Source organism: Salvelinus sp. IW2-2015, linkage group LG6.1 (assembly GCF_002910315.2).
Source record: "Salvelinus sp. IW2-2015 linkage group LG6.1, ASM291031v2, whole genome shotgun sequence".
NCBI lineage: Eukaryota > Metazoa > Chordata > Actinopteri > Salmoniformes > Salmonidae > Salvelinus > Salvelinus sp. IW2-2015.
The window spans coordinates 15,388,868-15,409,425 of NC_036845.1; the positions used below are offsets into that span (position 1 = coordinate 15,388,868).

General features: G+C 41.7%; 1 protein-coding gene across 7 annotated transcripts; it reads left to right on the forward strand.

The window, feature by feature from the left end:
* The first annotated feature begins 144 nt into the window (after positions 1–144).
* Positions 145–17,128, forward strand: LOC111965196 (upstream stimulatory factor 2). 7 transcript variants are annotated; one of them, XM_023989226.2, is made up of 11 exons: positions 145–947; positions 6,159–6,196; positions 6,506–6,612; positions 7,648–7,767; positions 8,038–8,185; positions 8,511–8,598; positions 10,337–10,375; positions 11,428–11,486; positions 13,247–13,353; positions 13,703–13,831; positions 14,502–17,128. In XM_023989226.2, exons 1-11 carry the CDS (start codon positions 907–909, stop codon positions 14,589–14,591), a joined length of 966 nt encoding a protein of 321 aa, XP_023844994.1. In that variant the 5' UTR covers positions 145–906; the 3' UTR covers positions 14,592–17,128. The 7 variants fall into 7 exon arrangements, with proteins under 7 accessions (XP_023844994.1, XP_023844996.1, XP_023844995.1 ...); XM_023989228.2 differs by having other exon boundaries at positions 13,247–13,341; XM_023989227.2 differs by having other exon boundaries at positions 6,509–6,612.
* Positions 17,129–20,558: the final 3,430 nt, after the last annotated feature.

Sequence of the window (20,558 nt, forward strand, 5' to 3'; positions counted from 1 at the left end):
ATTGAACTATTATATATCAACCACTGTCTCTAGGTAGACTTTYCACACGATTTTTATTTTATTGATTCAATGTTTACAAAATGCTCAATGCACCACAAAATGGTGCATTTATTTAAAAGGTAGTCATGTGGTTAAAGCAAAAACCCGGATTCGATCTCCGCTCTCACCTGAGCAAACCAACGTGATCAGCAGCATCATATGTCACATGAGCTTGATTTGTACTCCGAACACAGTTTCTAAACCATCTTTGTTGTAAATATRAGACATGAATGTAGACAGAAAGAAATTATCAGAGGTGTATTTGTAATGATACAAATTTTGGCACGCAATGCATAGAATGGAATCGAGAAGGTTGAAATTCATTTCAAACAGGGGCACATCAAATCAACATTGCAGTGTAGCCTACTGTACATAAAACACATTTCTACATACTCCTCTTCCAAGATCAAAAGTTGAACAAAAATAGATGCAGAGCAGGGCGGGGAATTAAATTCGCTAACACCAACAGTCCACTCCATATTTTGTGAGACACGACGGACGCTGCTATACTGCAGAGGTTTTGAGAGGATAAAAAACCGAGCGTGGGAAAACATTTACCGAAATTACTCGACGAATTACTGTGCCATAACCTTGCAACGAAACAATTCCAACAGTCCAAGTTGCTATCCTGACGACACAGACTCAATTTAGCAGTGCAAGTGGCGCGAGTGAAACCGTGAGAACGAAAGCTTCGAGAGCGACATAAACCCCAGCCAGCGGCAGCGGTCTCCATTTTAACTTCGAGTCCGATCTATGCCTCACGTGTCTTGGACTGTCTCTCTCACATGACCCGAGTGTTTGTTCCCGTGATCAGCACTTCCATCTACGCGTCTGTGTCAGTGAATATCACATTTTATTCCAACCCTGATGGATATGCACCTCGAACAGAGTCTGGACACCGCGACAAGGTAAAACAATGCCCGCCACTTCCTCTCCATCATGTACGGACGTCTCCTCTAGCAAYCGAAGGCCTGGCCTCCATTTTCTAGCGAACAGCTTGCTTGATTATGTGTAGTATAAACTAGATACAATAAAGTGGTTTATTTTAGTAATATTTTTGCACAGTTAAGCTAGCAAATCCAATTAGGAAAMGGTTACAGTATAGCAAACGATTGCAGCATTTCATGCAAACACGGTTATCTACGGTAGTGAATTTACAGTAGGTAAGTAATCTAAATCTTGCTAGTAGTAACGCTAGGCACTAACTAACTAAACTAACGTTAGCTAACTAGGGCTATCAGTTTCGGTAACACTGAACTAACATTCGTTCACTTGCTAGATAACGTTAACGTTAMTTAGAGATACAAAGTTAACTTGCTAGCTTACAGCTAGAATGTAAGTTAGTTGCTACATCCATTTTTGGACTTGTAAATTAAATATGCACTATGTAGAAATCGCTCTGCCACAAAACAAGCAACTATAGTGTAGAGAATCATTGTACCATCTAAACCACAGTGAAATATATTTTCCATAACCAAACATATTGTATTTTCAGCTGTTTGAAGCAGGTGTACAAAACCGAAAGTAAAAGACTCAAAAACGAAACTTAAGACCGGGAAGAATAGAAATGGCACAGAGAGAATAGATCTGCTGCTTCATAGACTTCCTTTCAATGAGAGTGACACATCTATAATGTACTATTCTATGTGAATTTGGTCAGGTCATATAAGGAAATTGGTCAATAAATTCATTAGACCCTAATCTATGGATTTCACATGATTGGTAATACAGATATGCATCTGTTMGTCACGGATACCTTAAAAGGTATGGGTGTGGATCAGAACCAGTCAGTACCCCCTTTCGCACCTCTTCAATGGCTGTGCGAAGTTCCTAGATATTGGCGGGAACTGGAACACGCTGTCGATCCAGAGCATCCCAAACATGTTTAATGGGTGACATGTCTGAGTATGCAAGCCAGGGAAGAACTGGGACATTTTCAGCTTCCAGGAAGCAAAGGGTGGCTACTTTGAAGAATCTCAAGTATAAAATATATTTAGATTTATTTAACACTTTTTTTTTTTTGGTGACTACTACATTCCATATATGTTATTTCATAGTTTTGTTTTCACTGTTATTTTACAATGTAGAAAATAGTACAAATAAAGAAACCATGGAATGAGTAGGTGTGTCCAAACTTTTGACTGGTACTGTGTGTATATATACATACAAAAAAAGTGCATATAATATGTTAATGCTTTCCGTTAAAATCATAAAATTCCACGTCAATTCACGATGTAGAATAATGATCATATGACGTAGCCTATGTATGACAACTACGGCCCGGGTAATGAAGTTATATCTACCGCAACCCTTTACAGACATGTTATTCAGTGTCGATAGCAACAATGTACTTTTTAGAAAATTTTKAAATAGTGACGCATCAGAGGCGTCTGTAGGCCTACCATTTCAGACAGTAGAATTCGGCTCCGGCATAGAATTATCTGTATWTTTACCCTGACAACAATAAACTTTGRTGATTTAATGTACTGATGTTTGTTATGGTAGGGTAGCTAGATGTGTTTTCTTTCTACTAAATGTCTTGGTAAGCCACAGTATTTAACAAACAAAGTACTTTTTTTAGGAGAGTGTGGTCTATATTATTTGATTGACAGTTCTGGTCGCCTAGTGATGGACGTTAGTCCCGCTTCATATCTCCAGAGAAGGTTTTGTGTCAGCATTTTAATAAGCCGTAGTGTAGCCTACCCTAAAAGACAAACAAACAGCCGAGGCACTTTCAAGTGTAATTGATACAGGCTAGGCTATTCTACGTGCAACAGACCGAAGACTGAACACACGCTTGCATCATTAGCCATGAGAAAGCGCAGGCAGGGCAGCGCCCAAGAGAGAGGATGGGGCAGGCAGAACCGTGCCTATATGATCTCTTGGTAATCTGCATCTCGCAATGTCTTGTCTTGCATGCCTCTCATATTCACTAAAGTGGCCTAAAGTTTGCCTCTTCCTCCCTGTTTTTATTTAAATCACACAACTTTCCCCAGGCTTTTTATTTTTCTATTGTCTAGTTGGGCTATAACAAGGGAAATAATGTTTTGTGATAACTGCCCTGTGATTTTAATTATGTGGAGGGGGGGTTCGGTTAGGGATGTTGTTTAATGTTAATGATCCCAACTTCATGTAAATGTTTTAGCGTTTAAACATTCACACCTAATATATGCGTATACACCTGCTCTAACAGCTATGATCCCATATTGATATCACTTGTTAAATCCACTTTAATCAGTGTAGATGAAGGGGAGGAGACTGGTTAAAGAAGGATTTTTAAGCCTTAATACAATTGAGACAAGGGTTGTGTATGTTTGCCATTCAGAGGATGAATGAGCAAGACAAGATTTAAGTGCCTTTAAATGGGGTATAGTAGTAGGTGCCAGGCACACTGGTTTGTGTCAAGAACTGCAACACTGCTGGGTTTTTCCATACTAAACAGTTTCCCGTAGTAATAAAGAATGGTCCACCACCCAAAGGACATCTAGCCAACTTGATTCAACTGTGGGAAGCATTGGAGTCAACATGGGCTAACATCCTTGTGGAACACGTTTGACACCTTAGGTGTTCCTAGTGTTTGGTGTACTCAGTGTGTGTTTGTTTTTTTTTAATCATATTTTTTGCAGCAGTGGCAAGAATGTAGCAGTAGTGGGCCATCACTGCTAAATGAATAGAGGGAAACACTCTCCATTTATTCTTGAAGAATTAAACATACTAAATTTAGAATATCTCATCCATGTGGATGCTAGGTGAATTGCAACAACACTTTGAATATAAACAACTCTCCCCCTTCCCTTCATCAAATTTCCCCACAACTCTGTGAGGAGGTTAATGATGTCCCAAGGATCCCAGATATCATACTGTAGACCATGGAGGTTACCTCCCCAAGGATTCAAGATTGCATAGATGATGGTGGAGACTATTTTACTTTAAGTTCACCAACTTCAAACCTCCATGTTTTTTTTTTGTTTGTTATTGAAAATGTATTGTCCTGCGATTTAGATGATTCCCTGCAGAATGATTCCCTACACTATTCAAATTGTGTGACGAGTGTAGAATTTTAGCAACCAGGAAATGACAGAGCGATTTCTACATCGGCCCCTTGCTCCAGTCTGCCATTGTTCGTTGTGCTTGACGAGTCAATGACTATGCCTTTTAATGACGCCGATGTAAGGGAGGGAGCAGTGGTGTAAAAATACTGCTTAGTTTGTTAATGATGTCTGAGTGTTGGAATATGCCCCTGGTTATCCATAAATAAATAAAACAATAAAAAGATMCCGTCTGGTTTAGAGGTCGCCCGATTATGATTTTTCAACCGATTTATTGGAGGACCAAAAAAGCCGATACCGATTAGTCGGCRGACTTAAAAAAAAAWAAWAATAATAATAATTGTGTGTGATAATGATAATTACAACAATACTGAATGAACAATACACACTTTATTTTAATTTAATACATAAATAACATCTATTTAGTCTCAAACAAATAATGAAGCATGTTCAATTTGGTTTAAATAATGCAAAAACACAGTTGGAGAAGAAAGTAAAAGTGCAATATGTGCCATGTAAAAAAGCTCATGTTTCAGTTCCTTGCTCAGAACATGAGAATATATAAATGCTGATGGTTCAATATTCCCAATATTCCCTGAGTTTTAGGTAGTAGTTATTATAGGAATTATGGCGCATCGACTATTTCTCTCTATACCATTTGTATTTCATATACCTTTGACTATTGGATGTTCTTACAGGCATTTTAGGATTGCCAGCCTAATCTCGGGAGTTTATAGGCTTGAAGTCATAAACAGCGCTGTGATTCAAGCATTGCTAAGAGCTGCTGGCATACGCAGTAAAGTCCTGTTTGAATGAATGCCTACGAGCCTGCTGCTGCCTACCACTGCTCAGTCAGACTTTTCTGTCAAATATCGTCATAGACTTAATTATAATATAATAAACACAGAAATGCGAGCCTTTGGTCATTAATGTGATCAAATTCCGGAAACGATCATTTAGAAAACAAAACATTTATTATTTCAGTGAAATACGGAACCGTTCCGTATTTTATCAAACGGGTGGCAACGCTAAGTCTAAATATTACGGTTACATTGCACAACCTTTAATATTATGTCATAATTATGTAAAATTCTGGCAAATTAATTACGGTCACAGTTAGCAACGAGCCAGGCGGCCCAAGCTGTTGCATATACCCTGACTCTGCTTGCACTGAACGCAAGAGAAGGGACACAATTTCCCTTGTTAATATTGCCTGCTAACATGAATTTCTTTTAACTAAATATGCAGGTTTAAAAATATATACTTCTGTGTATAGATTTTAAGAAAGGCATTGATGTTTATGGTTAGGTACATTTGTGCAACGATTGTGCTTTTTTCGCGAATGCGCTTTTGTTAAATCATCACCCGTTTGGCGGAGTTGAAGTAGGCTGTGATTCGAAGATAAATTAACATGCACCGCATTGATTATATGCAACGCAGGACAAGCTAGTTAACCTAGTAATATCATCAACCATGTGTAGTTAACTAGTGATTATGTGAAGATTGATAGTTTTTTTTATAAGATAAGTTTACTGCTAGCTAGCAACTTACCTTGGCTCCTTGCAGCCACAAGGTCCTTTTGACGCTGCACTCGCGTAACAGGTGGTCCGGCCTGCCACTCAGTTTCCTTGTGGATCGCAATGTAATCGGCCATAATCGGCATCCAAAAAGGCAGATTTACCGATTGTTATGAAAACTTGAAATCGGTCGACCTCTAGTCTGGTTTGCTTAATATAAGGAATTTGAAATTATTTATACTTTCACTTTTATTTTTTATACTTTAGTATATTTTAGCAATTATATTTACTTTTTAAACTAAAGTATATTTAAAACCAAATACTTTGACTTTTACTCTGGTGTTTTACTGGATGACTTTTACTTGAGTCATTTTCTATTACGGTATCTTTACTTTTACTGTATGACAATTGGGTACTTTTTTTCCCCGCCACTGCTGGCAATTAGCCAGGTCACTAACATTTGTACTCCACTGCCATCCCCTACTCTGTTAACCTTGTCTGCTAGACCTTGCTTGCCTATATTTAGGATTGTTCCTTGTTTATGTCTTCCTAGTCACGAAAAACAAGAGGAGGAGGTCGTCCAATTAGAAGGTAAGAATCTATGTTGGGATGTGTGGGTTTCGGATGCATGTGTGCCATTGTGCGTAACTTCACCATTCTGACTCTTTCACACATTTCAAAGTACTGACATTTCAGACATCCTCTTGAAAAACCTGCTTCTTTAAAAACCGACCAAAGAACAGACCAAAAACACACGCTTAAGTGTGAAATAGTTTTAGGCCTAGCTTTTTTTTGCAATAATGCTCCTTGCCTCACTAATTTCTCATCAATGGATGTCTGAGTGTTATTTTTCTTTTCCATCCTTCTATCGATCCTCTCATTCCACTGTCCTTCTCTCAGGAGACGGGGAAGGGGAGCAGACTGCTGTCACCATAGGCAGTATTCAGCAGGCCCAGGCATTCGCGGACCACAACATTCAGTACCAGTTCCGCTCTGAGGGTGGTCAGGTGGGTGTCCTGTGAACAGCGTTTTGCTGATTTTTAGAAACATTTAACTAGCTGAATTCACATAGGTTTGTTTTTGCTGTATGAGGTCAGTTTACTGCATCACTCACTCACTCACACTAGAAAAGGGATGGGAAACTCCGGGTCCTCAGGGGCCAGAGTGGTGTCATACTTTTCCCCCCCATCCATAGCAAACACAGCTGATTTTAACAAATTGCATTCTCAACTGAAGATCATGATTAGTTGATTATTGGAGTCTGGTGTGTTAGCTGGGGCTGGACACCCAATCAGGCCCCAGAGGACTGGTGTTGTCCATCCCTCCACTAGAGAATCAACCGTATCACACAATGGAAAACCCTGTAATTCAACACTAGCCTCTCCGTTGAATTGAGAGCCTTGGGGGCGTTCGCTCTGAACCCAGACAATAGAACCGGCCAGGACACTGATATAGGCCTACAGGTTTGGATGTCAAATTGGTTCTTAATTGTGAATGTTTACGTCTACGCTTTTGTGGATGTTCACAGTAAATGTCATATCTTCACATAAACCATTTTTTTGGGGGGGGGTGAAGGAAAAAGCTAGTTAAAGCTGGTCCTTTCGCTGCTCATTTGGAGTAAACAGAGCTGGTGTGAGTGATCATGTGATTCCAATCCCCTTCCTGGATTGGCATGCGGCTGGTGTCACATGTTAGTCAGGAGGCGAGTCACACGATGAAGGGGTACAAATACTGATTATTTTGAAACGAACACGTGTTTTTCTGGATCTGGCTGTTTTTATATTGAATTAGGCAACATTCTGCCATATAAGCATAAGTTGAATGTGTAGATCACTTATAGGCCTAGTGGTATCATTCAATGTGCAAGGGCTTAACTACTATAGCCTTGGGTGTGAACATCAGTGTGAGGTAAACAACCTGCAAGTACTGAAAACACAGGGACATTAAAATGACCGTGGTCAGGCTAGAAGGCATCCCAAGCTCTTTGTTGTAGATAGAATTAATGACTCTGGTTTCTCTCTCTCTCTCCATCTCTTCCTCAGGTGACTTACCGCGTTGTCCAGGTAACTGACCAGCAGCTGGAGGGGAGAGATGACGGGGGAGGGCAGGTTAGCGTGGTCTCCACGGCCGCCTTCCCCGGCGCTCCTCAATCGGTGGCCCAGGTAGGTACCAGGAACCGAGGCCGCTACTGTCACCCCTTACAATAACACAGTTCCCTAATGGCTACGGAGCCTGACATACTTCAGTGTGTCAAACTTGATCGTTATACAAGTTATCTGTATATTGTTGTTGTGCAGGAATCAGGACACTTTTATTTATAGATATATATTATATATATCACTTGTTGTAGTTAATTATTATCAAGTAATATCCGTGTTGTAAGTTAGTTGTCAGTAGGGCTTGCTAACCCTTCCCACCTTGTCCCCTGTCAGGCTGTGATCCAGAACCCTTTCAGTAATGGGGGTAGCCCCGTGGGAGAGACGCTGGGAGGGGAGACGCGCTTCGCCTACTTCCCAGCTACGGCTGTGAGCGACGGCACTGTGTCTGTGCAGACCACCTCCGACCCCGCACAGGCCGGGGGTGAGTCAGCTCTACCTCTACTTCTAACGCTAGGCTAGCAGTCTTCTGAGGGCAAAATACTGTCCCTCGCTTTTGGTTCAAGTCCAAACAGACTTAAAGAAGAATAACCACTTATCAAATTGACATTTTGAGTACCATGACCCCGGTGCTGACTGAGAGAGATTAACTGTTCATCCCCTCAGCCACAAGGTTGGTCTCAGTGCTAGAGTCCAGTGTCACTCAGCAAATTCTCCCTTAAGACTTTGTCACTGAGGTCTCCAACCTGCCCCATCTCTCTCTCTCTCTCTCTCTGTCTCTCGTTCCCATGTCATCTCTTCTCCCACAGGTCAGTTCTACGTGATGATGACCCCTCCTGACGTCTTGCAGACAGGCACACAGCGAACCATAGCCCCGCGCACACACCCCTACCCTGAGTGAGTATCAACCACACTGCTTCTTCCTCTCCTCCTATGTCCCTCATTTTAAGGGGACTCTGAAAGGAGAGCCCATGCACACAGTAGTCTGAGCCACTCCAGATGTTAACAACCTACCTACGCAGTACTTAAGTTCATCTTCTACAAGCATGTCAGACATGTTTTGCAAGTAGGAGCTAGCCTATACGCCTAGGTGTTATGCGATAACTTCAACCTTTCATCAATAATGACCTGTTAAGAAGTAATTTGACTGGATTTTTCTAGAGCATCTAAGAGTTGGTTTACTTTGAGTCTGAGATGTATCAGTTAGACTGGAAAACTAAAAGTCACTGATATTGACTATTGAAAAAAAATAGTAAATTGACTATTCTCTCCAAAAACTGAAAGTAAAGTTGCACTGCACCCCCCCCCCCATTCACTTTCAGAGATTTGGGTTGAGCAAGAGCGTGACCTGGACCTGGGTCAGACAGCACTGCGTGTGTGTGCGTGTGTGTGTGTGTGCGTGGTTTCCTTGAACACTCAGCTGTTCTCGTGGGATGGGTGATGTGATCACAGGGTTGTTGTGTCCCTGTCCTTGTTGCCCTGGTTTCCCCCTTTCTTGTCTACTTCCTCCTCATTTGTTTATCTCTTTCAATCATAAATATCATTATCATGTGATTAAGCTATTTTCCTCAAACCACTCTGAATGAGTAACACTGAATCAAAACCAAACTGTTAAATCTGGTTAATCCATTTTGAAAATCAATATAATCMCTCATGCCAAATGGATGATTAATGATATGTGTGTCAGTGAATGAATTTGACATTAGTGTTCTGGTTAATTTAGGAAATGAATTTAAATGTGCTTATTATTTTTCAATGAAGACCTACTGCATGCCCAGAGCCAAGGGGTGTGAGTAAATTGTAAACATGCCCATAAACTAAACATATAATCTAGAATGGGGGAGTGCCAGGAAAGTGTTTGAATTTAAAACTAGGAGTTGTGTGTTTGTTATGAGATTGTGTTTCTATGGTTCTGCACATAAGGGAAATGGTTTGGAAGAATAGGTCAAAGTGTATTTTTTTTTTTTTACATAATGCCGTGCTTGTTTTGCCATCCAGAACGAACGCATGATCCTCTGAAATGTAATTTGTGTTGGACTGAGTGGATATCCCTTGCCTTGCAATTTCCCTGCCTGTATGTGATGAACTCTTATTCTCAGGCCTGTAGAAAAACATGGAGATTCTGCGCCTCTTATACTCTGAAAAATCAATTTTACAATCTAGCTTTAGGTAAAGGGGATGGCCATCAATTTGCACACAGCAAGGTGTTGGGCTATGGGTTTGTTATTAGGACTGKTCTTGACTCTTCCCAAGTTCTTTAGGCTGCTTGGGGCTTTTGTGTGGGACGTTCGTACAAGACTATCCCAGTTGTATTTCTAGTGTCGGGCTGCAGTGATTCCCCAGGTCTCCTTGGCTACCAGTAAAGCTTTTATCTACTTCACTGTTAAATATACAGTCTTAAAGGGCTGGATACCACTGCAGTATGTGCTGTTGTCTAGGGAGGACTTGTTTTCCTGTGGTTTGCCATTCTATTCCCCCTTTCCATATGTTTTTCTTGTGTGTGTGATTTTAATTTGTGTATTTTAATTTATTCTTACATCAACACCGCATAAACTAATCCATGACTGAACATATTTGATCTGTGCAAATAAATGAAATGAAATGAAAACTTCCACCGCTTACCTGCCGTTCGCAGAGACGAAACCGAGATGCTGCAACATGACGGTTTAAACTGGTGAGGACAACTCCCCCCCCCCCCCCCCCCCCCCCCCTGTAACCAATCAAATTAGGCCTAGATCATATACCACAAAGAAGAAGGAACAATCATTCCCTTTAGTACAATTCCCTGGTGATTATGTTAAACCCTTGATGTGATTGAGCTACATTTAGCATTGGAAAATGTGTGTGTACTCTTTGATGGTAGTCCTGATGCAGTATTTCCATGAGTTGTTTTCAGTTCAGTTCTGTAAGACCTTGAAGAGCTAGTTTAAAGTAAAAACAGCCCACTTTGTTTTAGCTTGCTTTTAATTGCTTTTACTCATTAGATGCGGAAAAAGGTAAGTGCACTGTGCGAACACCAGCCGTTTTGGTTTAATTTATGACACAATTCATTAGACGGATTAAAGCTTTGTCAAAGTAAGTGCTGTTGAATTGTATTAGTTTACTGCCACGGCCCTGCGCATCTCGTCCCCGGTGCCTTCATGAGCTCATCTGGCTGTCACGTATGGGGAACTTAATTAAAGAATACCTCGGGGAAGACACACACACACACAGGAAAAACAGTTGTCATTAGCCATACTCTGGACACCAATGCGACAACATCGCAATTTAGGATTATAATGATGCCCGCGCCTTAGACTCCCTGGGGTATAGCGGGGAAGGGCACGTACAGCTCCAAGAAATCTGCCTGTCCAGACGGCCGTCAGACAATCAGTAATTCCAGTCACTGCGTCTCGCTCTCAGCACCCAGGTGGTGTTATTGCCTCATATACTGGCCCATACGGCTGCTTCAGATCAGCACGGCTGCCCAAGGCAGTGCAGGGCGGCCCGCCCCTGCAGAGTACGGCTCTGGTGTCTGAGTGGTATGTAATTGTAAAAGGGTCAGGTGCTTTGAGATAGTGGTTCTGGTGGGGGATTTCTGCGCTAGATTAGTTGCGTGGAGCGCTGTAGTTTGAAGATTATTTTTTCTTTTAGTGTGAAGGGTTGCACCTGTTTTGTACAGAGGTGGCCTGAGGACTCCCGGGGTTTTGAACATGGGTGAAATGTGCTATTTGTTTTTGTCTGTAGGAAAATGGATGGCCCACGGACACCCAGAGATGAGAGGAGGAGAGCTCAACACAATGAAGGTGAGCAAAGGGAAGGGCCTACATCACCCACAATCCTCCCTGTTTAATGTTCTCTCAGAGCCAATCTTTTTTWAATATTTTTTTTAACCTTTTTTAAAATTCGGCAAGTCAATTAAATTAAGAACAAATTCTTATTTTCATTGACTGCCTAGGAACAGTGGGTTAGCTGCCTTGCTCAGGGGCAGAGCAACAGATTTTTACCTTGTCAGCTCGGGGATTCGATCTTGCAACCTTTCGGTTACTAGTCCAACGCTCTAACCACTAGGCTACCCAATCTGTCTTAACCATGCAACTCTGTGCTTTACTTCTGCATTCCAAGATACACTACATGGCAAAAGTATATGGTACTTTTGTATACATTCTAAAATCATGGACATTTAATATGGAGTTGGGGCCCCCCCCTTTGCTGCTATAACAGCCTCCACTCTTTTGGGAAGGCTTTCCACTAGATGTCGGAACATTGCTGCAGGGACTTACTTCCATTCAGCCACGAGGATTAGTGATGTTGGGCGACTAGGCCTGGCTCAGTCGGCGCTCCAATTAATCCAAAAGGTGTTAGATGGGGTTGAGGTCAGGGCTCTGTGCAGGCCAGTCAAGTTCTTCCACACCGATCTTGACAAACCACTTCTGTATGGACTTTGCATTGTGCACTAATTGTCATGCTGAAACAGGAAAGGGCCTTCCCTAAACTGTTGCCACAAAGTTAGAATGTCATTTATTGCTGTAGCGTTAAGATTTCCATTCACTGGAACTAAGGGGCCTAGCCCAAACCATAAACAGGCCCAGACCATTATACCTCCTCCTCCAAACTTTAAGGTTGGCACTGTGCATTCGGGCAGGTGGCGTTCTCCTGGCTTCCGCCAAACACAGATTAGTCCGTCGGACTGCCAGATGGTGACGCGTGATTCATCACTCCAGAGAACGCGTTTCCAGTGTCCCAATGGCGGCGAGCTTTACACCACTCCAGCCGARGCTTGGCATTGCTCATGGTGATCTTAGGCTTGTGTGTGGCTGCTCGGCCATGGAAACCCATTTCATGAAGCTCCTGATGAACAGTTATTGTGCTGGCGTTGCTTCAGTTTGGAACTCGGTAGGGAGTGTTGTAACAGAGGACAGACAATTTTTAGCACTTGGCGGTCCCGTTCTGTGGTTGAGCCGTTGTTGCTCCTAGACGTTTCCACTTCTCAATAACAGCACTTACAGTTGACCGGGGCAGCTCTAGCAAGGCAGACATTTGATGAACTGACTTGTTGGAAAGGTGCCACGTTGAAAGTCACTGAACTCTTCAGTACAAGCCATTCTACTGCCAATGCTTGTCTATGGAGATTGCATGGCTGTGTGCTCGATTTTTATACACCTGTCAGCAACGGGTGTGGGTGAAATAGTTGAATCTACTTATTTGAAGGGGTGTCCACATACTTTTGGCCATGTAGTGTATGCAATATCTAGTTGAATTTATTTTTAAATGAGATGCACCTTTATGTTTTCTTTGTTGAAGCCAAAGCCACATTAAGTGGACAGTAGATATTTTTTTCTAATTCTAAGACTCTTCTCAAGTGGAAGCACTTTTTTGGGAATTTCATTTTGTATATCAACCAACCACTAGATGCTGCTCTTGAACTGTCGGTTGTTCCCACAATGTCACATGTCTAGCTAAGTGACTATTCAAGGCATACAGAGAAAAATATCCGTGTAGACACTACCCATATGTATCCCTATTGTTCCTCCTTTCTCTGAACCTGTTCTGTGTGTCTTAACAGTTGAGAGGCGGCGGAGAGACAAGATCAACAATTGGATCGTCACGCTCTCCAAAATCATCCCCGACTGCAACATAGACAGCACCAAGACGGGGGCTGTAAGTCACTCTGTAAGGCACTCTCAGCAACTTTGTCCTGTGTGTGTGTGTGTGTGTACACATTTTAATATATTTGTGAGGACATATTGCCGGTCCTCCCTTTTTATAAAGGCTATATTAAGGTTAGGGGTTAGGTTAAGATTTAGGGTTAAGGTTAGGCTTCGGGAAAATAKGATTTTGAATTGGAACCAATTGTGTGTGGGGGGGGGGGGGGTTGTTTGCATTCAGTTAGACGTGTGTGTGCATGCACGAGTATTGGTATTTTATTAGGATCCCCAATAGCTGTTGCGAAAGCAGCGGCTACTCTTCCTGTCGTCCACACAGCAGGATGTCTTAATTAACTCCTCTCTCCTTCCCCCAGAGTAAAGGGGGCATCCTGTCTAAGGCGTGTGACTACATCCGAGAGCTCCGTCAGAATAACCAGAGGCTCCTGGACAGTGTCAAAGAGGTGGAGAGAGTACAGGTGGACAACGAGCTCTGCAGACAGCAGGTAAAACAGCCTAGAAAGAAGGCTATCACAAAGAATCAGAGGCCTAGCCTGGACCCGGATCTGTTTGTGCCATCTTGCCAACTTCTGTGGTCATTGTCAGGCACAACATAGGAGTTGGCAAGACCGCACAAACCGATTTTGGGACCAGGCTATCACATAGCATCACATTCCTGCGAACAGAAAGGGTTCATGTTTAAACAAATGAAGGCGTTTGATTACGTTTAACGTTCATTTTACATCTCATGACCGAAGTGKCGTTTTTACTTCAAAATTAAGTTATAGCATATATTTGCATGGAGAGTGTTTTGCCTTTTCATTCCTTACTGAATCCCGAAGCWCCGTTCTTCATGTCCTCATTCTAATGCTCAGAAGTGAAGTCTCCAGTCCTGTGGGGGAGAGAGAGGCAGTGAGTGTGTGATAGCCCAGAGGAGAAACTGGGATGATAGTACAGTACCTTGAGATTTAAAACCGATGGATGTTGTGGCCAGAATTGTCTAAAACTTTTGTTGAAAAGTGTATACAACAAACATTTCTGTCTAGAATCATTGAAAGAACAGGTGAGGCCTAGAAGTTGACGTTGTATTTTGCTAAGTTTCTTTTAATTCATTGATTACATTAAGGACGCCCATTTTGTTGTTCGTCGGCGGACATTGTTTGTTGTTTGTCTCAGATCGAGGAGCTGAAGAATGAGAATGCTCTTCTTCGAGCGCAACTCCAGCAGCACGGCATCGAGAGCGTGGGCGAGACGGCGCCACAATGAACGAGGGAGACGGCGAGCAGGATGGGTAGAAGGAAGAGGAGGACGAGGCAGACTGGAGATGACACGTAGGAGCGAGCGAGCTACTGACGAATCACTCTTTTTCASAGTCGCAGACAGTTAGACAGTCTTCCCTGGCCTCGTCTTTGAGGCTGCATCCGAGACTCTTGGCAGGCTCCTGCTGCTTTGTTGGCTGCACTTGACTGATCCAGGATCAGTCGAAATGACAAAAGAAGCCACCATGTAGAACATAGACATGTCTCAGAGAGAGAAGAGGTCACAACCACCAGAGAAACCCTCTACTAGCCCAGAGAAACCCACTGCACAACTCCTCCCTCCCTTTCTATATTTATTTAGTTCTTCACCTGTGGACTGTGACGTTGGATATTTTGTTGTTGAGTTGTTCTTTTCCCATTCTCTTCAGTCATGTTTTATTTTAGTCTGTATTTGTGGTTGAGAGTCATATTACAGTTTTGTTACATTAGCGGTTTTTAATTTATTAGTTTGTGTATTGTTAAAAATATGCCCAGAAAGACTCATTTAGAAAAGCTCATGTATCCTAGAGGAATAGATGATGTATGAGTGAGTGGTAGGCTACCAGCCAGTATAACAGAAACATGATACAAATAAACAGCTGCAATGCAGAACTATGTGAATGATTGCCTTGATAGTTGCCAATATTATTAGGCGTTTTCAAAAGTGACACRGATATACAGTGAGCTCAAAGTATTGGGACATGACACATTTTTAGTTTTGGCTCTGTACTCCAGCACTTTGGAATGATATAATGACTATGAGGTTAAAGTGCACACAGTCKGCTTTAGTTTTGGGGTATTTTCATCCATATCGGATGAACCGTTTAGAAATTACAGCACTTTTTGTACATTGTCCCCACCATTTTAGGGGATCAGAAGTATTTGGATGAATTCACTTGTGTAATAAAGTAGTCAAAAGTTGAGTATTTGGTCCCATATTCCTAGCATGCAATGATTACAAAGCTTGTGACTCTACAAACTTGTTGGATGCATTTGCTGTTTGTTTTGATTCATTTCTATTGGGCACAAAATAATCTGAAACAATGGTAAATAATGCATTGTGTCATTTTGGAGCCCCTTTTATTGTACATTAGTTTCTAAACACTTACATTAATGTTGATGCTACCATGATTATGGATAATCCTGAATGAATCGTGAATAATAATGATGAGTGAATGTTAGACGCACAAATATCATACCTCCAAGACATGCTAACCTCTCATCATTACGATAACGTGAGGTTAGCATATTTGGGGGGGGTATGATGTTAATGCCTCTAACTTTCCCACTCGTCATTGTTCTCTATTCATTCAGGACTGTCTGTAATCGAACACAAGCAAACAAACAGCAAATGCATCTAAGAAGTTTGTAGTCACAAGCTTGATGTAATCATTGCGTGCTAGGAATGTGGGACCAAATACTAAACCTTTGAGTACTTTACAGCACTTTATATATATATWTWTWTTTTTACATATTTCCCCCCCGATTTTTAGGGGACAAAGTATTGTGACAAATTAATGTGTGTATTAATTTCTAAACAGCACCCGATATTGATGAAAATGCCCTCAAATTAAAGCTGACAGTCTGCACTTTAACCTCTGTCATTGTATCATTTCAAATCCAAAGTGCTGGAGTACAGAGCTAAAACGACTATCTCAAGGATGCAATTTTGGTATCCCCAGAGGAATAGCTGTGCTTTGCCCAATATCACATTTTTACAGTGCTTGCATTAACAGAGCTGTTGTTAAAACAGCGTCAATGCAACATTATATAAATGTGTCATGTTGAAGTAAAGCCAATGGCCACTGGTGTTAGTGGGAAAATAAATGGTAATCAATAATTAATTTACTGTGTACGCTGGCCCTTTTCTACAATTTATGCAATTTAATACACAATCTTTAAGGCTGGTTTGAGACTGTGGCCGGGTTCGATTATAGAGCATTTGATAGACCACTGATACGGCCTCAGAGAGAGGTTGAGCTCTTAAAATGTCCCCTGACATAAGAAGTGAGTGCAAATGTATATGATTCGGGGTGGAACATCACAGGTTGCATCTGAAATCGCACCCTATTATGTAGTGATTTATGTAAGGGGATAGGGTGCCATTTCAGACACTCCCAAGTTTTTWATTTCAACATTGTGTCACGTTTCACTCACTCACTCGAGAAAGAGAAAGCGCATTTGGTTCACTGCTGAGCTAAATTTAGCGGCTACAGAAGTCTGGATGTTTTTTGCGAATGTGTGTGTGATGTATCTGTGTCTTGATATGTGTAAGAATAACCACAAGTATCATGTCTAGCTTTTGGCTTTTATTTTTGTAACCAACACATCAAATGGAGATTTAATGCACCCAGGGAAAAAGACTCTGGAGAGAATAAATTAACCAACTCACTGCTCAAGATAGAAACCAAGAACAGAGAAACTTCCCGTCCTTGCACTTCGTATTTGTGTTCTGACTTTCCTCTCCTTGCAAACGAATGGATGCTAATAAAGACTTGGAAAACATTTTAATCTCAGACACTTTTTCACTCATCTAGGACAATAACGAAGTTGAAATGCGTTCAARGTGCAAACAGGCAAGTTGATGATGATACCAATGTTATTGATGACTGGATTTGCATCCAAGTATTTTGTACTGAATTTGGGGAAATGGGAATAGGTCAATTTGTGTTTTAGACCCTGATCAGGGAGTTTTAGGCATGTACTGTCTGGCTCCGGAATCAGCAAAGCACTAATACTCAACCAAGTGAAAAGTCATGTATACTCAATGATTCCACCTCGACAAGCTCTCCTACTCTGTGACCTTGTGCTTTTGTAAGTGCAGAATACAATTGTTATCCTGTTTTGCTCGAAACTGTCTCTTAGGACTGTTGCTCATCAGCTGAATATAGCCAAAGTTGACAATGTTATTTTGCAGTTGAATTCTACACATTTAGTGGGAAGTGAGCACGGTCAATTATGGTGGAAATAAGTAATAAGGTAGCGAAAGGAAATTGTTGGCTGTAGTTAATTTTGTTTTCTTTTTTGAAATATCAAAAACAAAATTTACCAGCCTCTATCCCCTGTAGCAGACGTGCTATTCTCAGGTTAGATTATAAGACTTTTTATAAGTAAAATGGCAGAAAAATAAATAATTGATTTGCTAATAACCTTGTCAGCATGTGTTCTGGCTCATTGTCTTTTCCCCTATACAGAATGTCTTCCCTTCTAATGTATTCATAATTGTTAAAATACTTTGGATTAAAATCAAGATCATAAGGATAAAGGTAGGCCTACTAATACTGTATATTAATAACAAAGGTTGAAGAGAATTAGTGATAGACATTGAGGGCACATGGGTGAATAATGTAGCCTGGGTGCCAGTCTGTTTCTGTTCTTGCCAACTCCTTTTGTAATTGTCAGGCCAAAGCAAACAGGTTTGACACTGATAGCAATGGAGTAGACAAGCACAAACTGATCTGGGCCCAGGCTATGAATAATGATAAAGGTAGAAAGAGCAGTTCTCATAAGCTGCAACAGATGGTTACTCATTTTTTTTCTGAAATAAATCCAAAATCTGGTCATCTTTAATAAGAAGATGATCCTTTTAGTTAACTATGTTCAGCAGCAGGTGTGTGGTGTCACATCCACACGTGTGTTTCATTCTGTGTAGATGGACATCCCATAGGCGTTGTGGCAACTCCTGCCTGGGCCCCTCTTTCAGGTGGTCTTTCAGCAGGGATTTGGGGGCAGAGATGGGCAAAGATTCATGAAGATACCCAAAATACCAAAATATACAACAAAATACTGTTGCCAAAATATATTTAATTAAAATATGGAAAATACATTTGCAAGTACCCTCCTTAATTATACTGTACTAAAATACAAACTCAACATGTAACAATTTCAATAAGGAAATCCGTCAATTGAAATGAATTCATATGACTGGGCATGGGCGCAGTCACTTGGGAGCCAGGCCCACCCACTTGGTAGCCAGGCCCAGCCAATCAGAATACGTTTTTCCCCACAAAAGGGCTTTATTACAGACAGAAATACTCTTCAGTTTCATCAGCTGTCCGGGTGGCTTGTCTCAGACGATCCCGCAGGCGAAGAAGCCGGATGTGGAGGTCCTGGGATGGCGTGGTTGCACGTGGTCTGCAGTTGTGAGAACGGTAGGACGTTCTGCCAAATTCTCTAAAACGACATTGGAGGTGGCTTATGGTAGAGAAATTCAATGCTCTGGTGGACATTCCTGCAGTCASCATGCTAATTGCGCACTCCCTCAAAACTTGAGAAATCTGTGGCATTGTGTTGTGTGACAAAACTACACATTTTAGAGTGGTCTTTTATTGCCCCCAGCACAAGGTGCACCTGTGCAATGATCATGCTCTTTAATCAGCTTGACAAAGGAGAAATGCTCACTAACGGGGATGTTGGGCGATTAGGCCTGGCTCGCAGTCGGTTCCAATTCATCCCAAAGGTGTTCGATAAGGTTGAGGTCAGGGCTCTGTGCAGGCCAGTCAAGTTCTTCCACACCAATTTTGACAAACCATTGCTGTAGCTACCTCGCTTTGTGTACGGGGGCACTGTCATGCTGAAACAGGAAAGAGGCTTCCCCAAAGTGTTMCCACAAAGTTGGAAGCACAAAACCGTCCACAAAGTTGGAAGCACAAAATGTTGTTTGCTGTAGCGTTAAGATTTCCCTTCAATGGAACTAAGGGGCCTAGCCTGAACCATGAAAAACAAGAGCATTATTCCTCCTCCATCAAACTTTACAGTTAGCACTATGCATTGGGGCAGGTAGCGTTTTCCTGGCATCCGCCAACCTCAGATTAGTCCGTCGGACTGCCAGATGTTGAAGCGTGATTCATCATCACGCCAGAGAACGCGTTTCCACTGCTCCAGAGTACAATGGCCCCAAGCTTTTACTCCACTCCAGCTGACGCTTGGCATTGCGCATGTAGCCAACCTTTGCCTTGATGACAGCTTTGCACACTCTTTGCATTCTCTCAACCAGTTTCATGAGGTAGTCACCTGGAATGCATTTCAATTAATAGGTGTGCCTTGTTAAAAGTACATTTGTGGAATTTCTTTCCTTGTTAATGCGTTTGAGACAATCAGTTGTGTTGTGACAAGGTAGGGGTGGTATACAGATGATAGCTCTATTTGGTAAAAGATCAAATCCATATTATGGCAAGAACAGCTCAAATAAGCAAAGAGAAACGACAGTCCATTATTACTTTAAGACATGAAGGTCAGTCAATACGGAACATTTTAAGAACTTTGAAATTTTCTTCAAGTGTAGTCGCTAAAACCATCAAGCACTATGATGAAACTGGCTCTCATGAGGACCGCTACAGGAATGGAAAACCCAGAGTAACCTCTGATGCAGAGGACATGTTCATTAGAGTTACCAGCCTCAGAAATTGCAGCCCAAATAAATGCTTCACAGAGTTCAAGTAACAGACACATCTCAACAACAACTTTTCAGAGGAGACTGCATGAATCAGGCCATCATGGTCGAATTGCCTCAAAGAAACCACTTCTAAGAGACTTGCTTGGCCAAGAAACACGAGCAATGGACATTAGACCGGTGGAAATCTGTCCTTTCGTCTGATGAGTCCAAATTTGAGATTTTTGGTTGCAACTGCCATGTCTTTGTGAGATGCAGAGTAGGTGAACGGATGATCTCCACATGTGTGGTTCCCACCATGAAGGAGGAGGTGTAATGGTGTGTGTTTGTGCTTTGCTGGTGACTGTCTGTGATTTATTTAAAATTCAAGGCACACTTAACCAGCATGGCTACCACATCATTCTGCAGCGATACGCCATCCCATCTGGTTTGTGACTATCATTGGTTTTTCAACAGGGCAATGACCCAAAATACACCTCCAGCCTGTGTAAGGGCTCCTTCAAGACTATTGGAAAAGCATTCCTCATGAAGCTGGTTGAGAGA